The sequence below is a fragment of the Argentina silus genome, assembly GCF_951799395.1.
Source record: "Argentina silus genome assembly, chromosome: 8".
In the NCBI taxonomy this organism is placed as follows: Eukaryota; Metazoa; Chordata; class Actinopteri; order Argentiniformes; family Argentinidae; genus Argentina; species Argentina silus.
Window position 1 is genome coordinate 10,779,922 of NC_139662.1, and position 7,500 is coordinate 10,787,421.

A 7,500-nucleotide genomic window follows, 5' to 3' on the forward strand; every position below is an offset into this window, starting at 1 on the left:
GCTGAAGGACCAGGAGGCCTTGCTGGCGATGAGAGACCAGGCCAGGGTCATCACCACGGCGATCCAGCTGCTGACCTCCTCTGACTCCAACTGCCTCTCCTCCTCCTCCTCCTCCTCTTCCTCCCTCTACCACAAGATTTCCTCTGGGGAGGCGACGGAGCCCCAGGGCTCTGAGCTCCAGGACCGTCCTCTGGTGGAGGCTCTGAGAGGCAGGCTCCAGGTCCTGCACACCCAGCTCCAGGCCTTCGTGGAACGGGTGGAGACCCTGGGCGGCGGCTCCCCTGGGACCGGGAGGGAACAGGTGGAGGGGGCCTCACCCCTGCCTCTGCTGTCCGAGTCTGGGGCCTCCGTGGCGGCCGTGCCCTCGTCCTCGCGTCCCCCCTGCCCTCAAGACGACCAGACGATGGGAGAGATCACCACCGCTGAGCAGAAGGTAAGAGCCGAACTCCCTCCTCCTCCTCCTCCTCCTCCTCCCCCTTTACTCCTCTCCTCTCTCCTCCTGTTTTATGGATTCTCTCTCTTCTCTTTTGTTTTATATCCCTTTTTTCTAGCAAGTTTTTTCTTTCTGTTGTTTATGCTCTTTTTACACCACGGTATGGCTTACTAAACCCCCCCCCCCCTTCCCCCCACCCCCATCCCAGCTGCTTTGGTTTCTCCTTGGCACAGAATGCTGCCAGCACGCATGTGGTTATGAAGCCGTATAACCTGTTATAGATGACACAAGAGGCCTCAAATGGAGCGTCTGTGCTGCATGACGATCAGAGTGACCAAGACAACATGGTACATGCTCGGTGGGACGCTTTGGGACGACCCGACTCTGTCGTCGCCCCATTGAGGTTGAGATTTAAAACGATTAGGGTTAAGGTCATGGTTAGGGTCAGTTAAGGGTTAGGGTTAAGGTTAGGATAAGGGTTAAGGTTAGGGTTAGGGTAGGGGTCGTTCCAAGGATCCCACTTAGCATCTACCAAGAAATCATTGAGCACACTTCCTCATCAGCATATGAATCATAAAGTATATCTACAGTACTTAATATGTCCAACTGCTCCTCTCATATCCATTTAGATGTGCTGTTTACATCAATACAACTATTGTTAAGGTGTGTTGACAGACCATATTGAATAAGAGTTATGAATTATCATGTGATCGGGTGGAATCCTAACTCAGGATCCGCGTGCGTCACCATGGCAAACTTTTCCGCATTCCGCATTCCGCGTGCAAATCTCGAGTTGGATTCCATCCGTCGTGAATATGATGAATGTTCTAATGCATGGGCAAACATTTACTCTTAAAGGACAGTGTTTCTGCTTTAGATATGACTATTGATCATAAGTGATGACCGATCTAGTAGATCTGGTTCTATGCTTAGACATAAGCTCCATTAGAGGCCCACTTCTCTGAGTCCCAAACGCTCCGCTCTCTCCCCCTTCCCTCCATCATCTCTCTCTCCTTCAATCACCCCCTCATCCCCTCCTCCCCCTCTCTCACTGCATGGGCACCATGACCGCCGGTTTCCTTCTGCACTCGTTTCTACTTCCTCCTCTTCTTCTTTTCCTTCCTCCTCTCTGTCTCTCTTTTTATCTCTTTAATCCCCCTCTCCTACGCTCTGCTCTTACTCCCCCCCACCCCCCCCCCCCTCCAACTCTCCAGCCGGCACTTTTCCGTCTCATCCTTGTTTTAGTTCTGTTCTCCACACTGTCCTACGCCTCTCTGACAAAGTTGTTTTTCCTTTACATACTTTTCTTTGTCTTGTGAGGTTCATTTTTATCCAATGTGTCTTACGGAGTCCATTTTGATTGTATTGTTTTGGTCTCTTATTATTTTTTATTTTTTTTCAATCCCGCCCTTCCCTCCTCCACCGCCCTTCCCTCCTCCACCAATCCCCCCACACACCTCTATGTCTCCCCCATCCTTCCCTTTTCCTTCCTTCCTTCCTTCCCTCTTCTCCTCTTCCTCTGCCCCTCTTTCCCTCTCTTTATTCTTTTTGTTTTCTTTTCTTCATTAACTTGCCCATGCATGCATGCAGCAGCCCGAATTTAGGGACCAATCAGAGCGTGAAGTCAAAGGTCAGGAGGAGGGCGGCAGTCAATCAGACAGCAACAAGAACCAGGAAACACAGGAAGGGAAGGAGACCAACACGGCGCTGGTAGGTCAAAGGTCACAGCTACAGTATACCAAACCAGGGGTCAAATACATGATGTCAAATAAGCATTTGAAGTGTGGTTGGTTTATCTTGGCGTTGGAGTTTGCACTTTTGGGACTATCCCATTGGTTCCATTGTACCAGGCAAATTAAATCAAGCACAGCTCAGATCAATCATTTGATCATTTGACCTTACACTACACACACACACACACACACACACACACACACACACACACACACACACACACACAGACACACACAAACACACACACACACGTGTTGTCGTTGCCTCAGTGTGTCTCTACCGCAAAGATGACGAATTACGCTGTAAACACGATGACATCATCAGCCATTGAAGAGAGGAGAGCAGGAAGCGTCTGTGTTTCTTGTTTGTTTGACCTTTTCGATAGCAGGTCTCCGTGGAAACGTGCAGGGGGTGGGGGGGGCGGGGGGGGGGGCGTCTGCAGAAAGAATGAATAGAGCACAGTAACACAATAGCCGAGGCCAGTCTCCTCTTACAGGATGTGACTGTTGGGCTTTTATAATGCCAAGCTATGAAAGGAAAAAATGTCTTTCTCCAGGCCTTTCTACTGTCAGCTGAAGGTGAACAGACACTATAGACTTCTACATCATGGCAGGTGGAGAGAGAGACTGGAGGACAGGCTCATTGGAATGGATGAAACAAAATTAGGAATGGTATCAAACACGTGTTCCATTCCGTGTGTAATTCTGTGTATGACAATGAGCCTGTCCTCTAGTTTCTACACAACCTCCACCAGCCTCCCCTGATACCCAGCTGAGACACCTAGAGAGAGAGAGCATCATCATCGCTACCAGCATGCGTCTTGTTGTCAAAAGCACACACTGCCTAATCAATGAGCCACCAATTCCTTTTGATTTACAAGAATTTCCACACCCCTACAATCTTAAAACCATCCTACAAAGGCAAAATCATACGTTCCCTGTCACTGCAAGACATAGAACATTGAAGACAGACATCCTCCATAGGTATATCTTAGGCGGTCCAGTGTGTGTGTGTGAGGCCTGGTGGTGAACAAGTCCATCAATCCACCATGGGCTGTCTTGAGTAATCACTGCCTCAGTGAGTTATTCAGAGGGGCGGCTCCCAGATCCTTGTGGCTTATAAACATACACAGACAGAGTACTTATACAGTACTGTATGCATCTGCCACAGCCCTCTCCCTCTCAGAGATAAGTGATTATGCTGGCCCCGGGAAAGGGAAGGATGGAGACAGGGGGGGAGAGAGAGAGAGAGAGAGAGAGAGAGAGAGAGTCACGTCTTGGCCCCCCGCCAGGTGATGGTATCACACCCAGGCGTTGTGTGGAGGGCATTTCCAGTGAGCAGCAGGGATGGTGGAGGGGTCACACACACACACACACACACACACACACACACACACACACACACACACACACACACACACACAGCCCAGACTGCCAGACCAGAGAGGTCGATAAAAGCGTGACAGGACTGATGTATGGACATCTGGGTGGGAGTGTCCCTGAGACCGGGGGTTCACCAGGGTGACCCCCCCCCCCACACACACACACACACACACAACCTCCCCTGAGTGGTGGAGGTCCATCCCTCCCACCCAACACTTTCAAACTACCACAGTCATGTGGTCATGATTAGACAATTGTATTTCTACCTACCAGACCTAGAGCCGGTTTGAATACTTTCAAAATACATATTTGCTTCCCTCCCCTTCTTCGGATCTAATCACTGATCCAACATGGTTGGATTGGCCACAGCAGTCATTCCACTGCATGGCTTTCACCCATCATGTCCTGTCAGATCAGTGGTTTCTTCAAGGAAGACAGAGAGGAAGGAAGGAAGGGGGTGTTCAAACAGGGCCCTATAGGCTTCTCCTGACTCAACACTTTCTAGTGTTGAGTCATGTTGTGGTTTTTGTTGACGACGTTTGCTCCATTGCTTTGAAGAAATATATACAGCAGTAAAAAAAAATGTCGTCGTCATACAGTGTATTTATGGAGTTATATTCATCTGGAGTTATGTATAAGCGATTGAAGTGAGGAGTCTGAAATTCTTCAGCAGGACATTTGACCGAGTGGAGAGCATTGGAAACTCCCGTCAGGTTATCCGTTTATGAGAATGGGGTTCAGAGGCTTGGCTGTGAAATGTAAGCCATTTTATGGTCGAGGAGGCGGATAGGGGGGGTGGGGGCGGGGGTGGGAGGGGGGGGGTAAAATGGTTAGAGGTTTAGCTGAAATTGAGCTCTGGCTTGCATTAGCTTGGTGAGAAATTGAGTCCGTCAGAAGTCACTTACAAAGAGCCTGGAGAGGAGAGGGAGGAAGAGAGAAAGAGAGAGAGAGAGAGAGATAGATACAGAAGCTGGCTGTGGTGCACTGTTGATATTAAAAAAAACTTGTAAATCAATGCCGTGACTCAACAGTGATCTACAGCGTTATATCACCATGGGAACTCATACTGATGGGAAGGCCTAAGCAGGGACAGAGACACACACACACACTCTCATTCACTCACTTCACATGCATTGCTAGGGGAATACTAGCTTCACGGTTAGAGCGTTTGCATCAGAACTAGCTGAAATATTCAGATCAATAACAAAGCGTTTTGCGCTTTCTGTGTTAAAGCCCCTGTATTCACAGAGTGTGTGCTATTTTCCAACCAAATCCCTCTTGTAAAAGAGATTTTTATCTTGACATGCCTAAACCGGATAAATAAAAAGGTTAAATAACAAAGGAAAACCGATACATACTATAAATAAAGCAGACCTTTAAACACATCAGCAGATAAGTGTCTCAAAGCAACATCTAGACATAGAAATCAATGGACCATTATGCTGTGGTGATTGGATAATGACATTTTCATTTTTTAAATCCTTGTAGGCCATTAGGTTATAAGTACCTTCAGGGTATTTCAATTCTCGCCGAAAACCTCAACCCTTCCCCAATCCTACCCTATCAGATTTGACATGGCTTATCCAATTGGCATGAAAATGACTTCCCCCCCCTCCCAAAGTGATTAATAATGAAAACCTCGAGCTTCCCTGGTCTTGTGGCTTTCCTTATGTGGATGGCCTTGGAGTCAGCTATCTGTGGTAGTGGAGGGTTACACACACACACACACACACACACACACACACACACACACACACACACACACACACACACACACACACACACACACACACACACACACACTCACTCACTTATGGACACACACACACACACACACACACACACATACACCTATGGACACACACACACACACACACACACACACACACACACACACACACACACTGTGGCTTGGCGGAGGTTGTAAGTAGAACATTTATAGTAGCTAGCGGTCGATGGCTCTCCTCTCACTCAGCAGCTAAATGAACCATTTCATGGTTTTTTAAAATGAGGTGTGTTGAAAGGGCACCTGTCTGTGGGTGTATGTCATTAACTGGGCACACACACACACACACACACACACACACCCACACACACACACACACACACACACACACACACACACACACACACACACACACACACACAGAAGGTAGTGCCAGAGCCCTGTTAGGAGCAGTGTTGTACAATAGCTGAGCTGTTTGTTGTGTTACAACCTAACAAGGACATTGTCTCAGTTGAGAAGAAGGTATGCTCTTATACAGGGTGATGTCTGGAGCATCACACAGTGTATTGTTCTCTTCATAACGGTCTGCTTCTCTCTCTCTCTTCCTCTACCTCCCTTTCTCCCTGTCTCTCTCTCTCCCACTCTACCTCCCCCTCCTTCCTCTCACCCTTTATCCCTCTCTTCTCTCCCCCCTCCCTCCCTCCCTCCCCTGTCTCTTCCCCCCATCCTCCCTCCCTCCCTCCCTTCCTCCCTCCTTCCCTCCCTTCCTCCCTCCCTCCCTCCAGCAGCCTAAACAGGTCATTGATCTGCAGGCTCTTCTGCGGGAGGTGAGGGAGGCGGCTCGCAGGACGCAGGAGGAGCTGTCGCAGGAGAGACAGGCTCACAGAGACCACACCCACAGCAGCACACAGAGACTCACACAGGTACCGTACGCAACGCAACACAACACAACACACAACACAACACAACACACAACACAACCACAACACAACCACAACACAACCACAACACAACCGCAACGCAACGCAACACAACACAACACAACACAACACAACACAACACAACGCAATGGCAAACCACAGGGGGCAGTTGCTCTAAATTCAGAAATGTCTCCGTGCATTTCTGAATTTAGCCGCGCTTTAATCGTGTTCCCCAAACACTGACATTTACCTGGTTTCCACTGTGCCTGTGATGTAGTGAACTGTCAAGTCCATCAGGTGTTTAAAAGTACCCACGCTCTAAAGCCTGAGAAACACATCAATCACGTTTCAACGGCTGTGAGTTGAAATTCTGTCTGCGCTCTGTCTGGGTTTAGACGGCGCGACTATGCTAAGCTAGCTGTCAGACTATGCTACGCTAGCTGTCAGACTATGCTAAGCTAGCTGTCAGAGCTATAGCCCCCCAGGTGTCCTGGCAAACAACATTGACTCTTTGATAACAGGCCTAGCTCTCGTAGCATAGTGCTAATTATGTTGTATATGCAGAGAACGCAAACATATATACCTCATGACTACAGTGAGTGATCACGTTGAACCAGAGGGACCCCCAGGGACTGCAGAATGAAATGAGTTATGTAACTTCCTCTGGTGTATTACTCATTGTTAATCATCAAATAAAGAACAGTGTTTTATGCTCTCTCTATATGCCGTATACTCGATTAAATACACACACACACACAAAAAAAAAACATTTTAAATGACATATTGATTTTTTTGAAGATAGCCGGAATTTAATTGAGTTCTACAAATCAATATCCTGTATGCACTGACAAGGTTTTCCGGTGTAGTAAACTTTGGCTCTGAAGTAACTGACTGCTAAGGATCGGTAGCTCTGTTGGTGTACTTCAAACGACATACACTCCAGTGACTGGCTCATTGTAAAGCATGGAATGGAATGAGGAATGGTATCAAACACGTGTTTTTTTTCCCGTTCCATGCATTACAATAGGTTATAGGTCATATGCTCTAATGGTTTACCTTACCATCTTTGCTGCAAGCAAAGTAAACATAATCACACACAGGTTCTTTTTAAATGTTAACACTGGATTTGAATGTGGAACACGATGGACCTATAGGTGCAGTTTGAGCTGACATCGTTGTATTATGGTCTGTCCCCAGTTGCAGGAGGAGCACCAGAAGGCCCTGGTCCGGAGGGACTTCCAGCTGCAGAGCCTCAGTCTTCAGACCCGTCTGCAGCAGAAGTTCTGGAGCCAGGAGAGGAACCTG

The 7,500-nt window shown here is 48.0% G+C and overlaps 1 protein-coding gene across 1 annotated transcript in view; it reads left to right on the forward strand.

The window, feature by feature from the left end:
- Positions 1-7,500, forward strand: part of mtcl2 (microtubule crosslinking factor 2) — a 61,747-nt gene that overhangs the window by 39,157 nt on the left and 15,090 nt on the right. The window contains exons 6-9 of the mRNA XM_083676025.1: positions 1-433; positions 2,024-2,143; positions 6,061-6,198; positions 7,393-7,500. The exon at positions 1-433 is cut by the window's left edge and continues 275 nt beyond it; the exon at positions 7,393-7,500 is cut by the window's right edge and continues 123 nt beyond it. Coding sequence (XP_083532151.1) covers positions 1-433; positions 2,024-2,143; positions 6,061-6,198; positions 7,393-7,500 — 799 coding nt within the window. The remainder of the gene's footprint in view (positions 434-2,023; positions 2,144-6,060; positions 6,199-7,392) is intronic.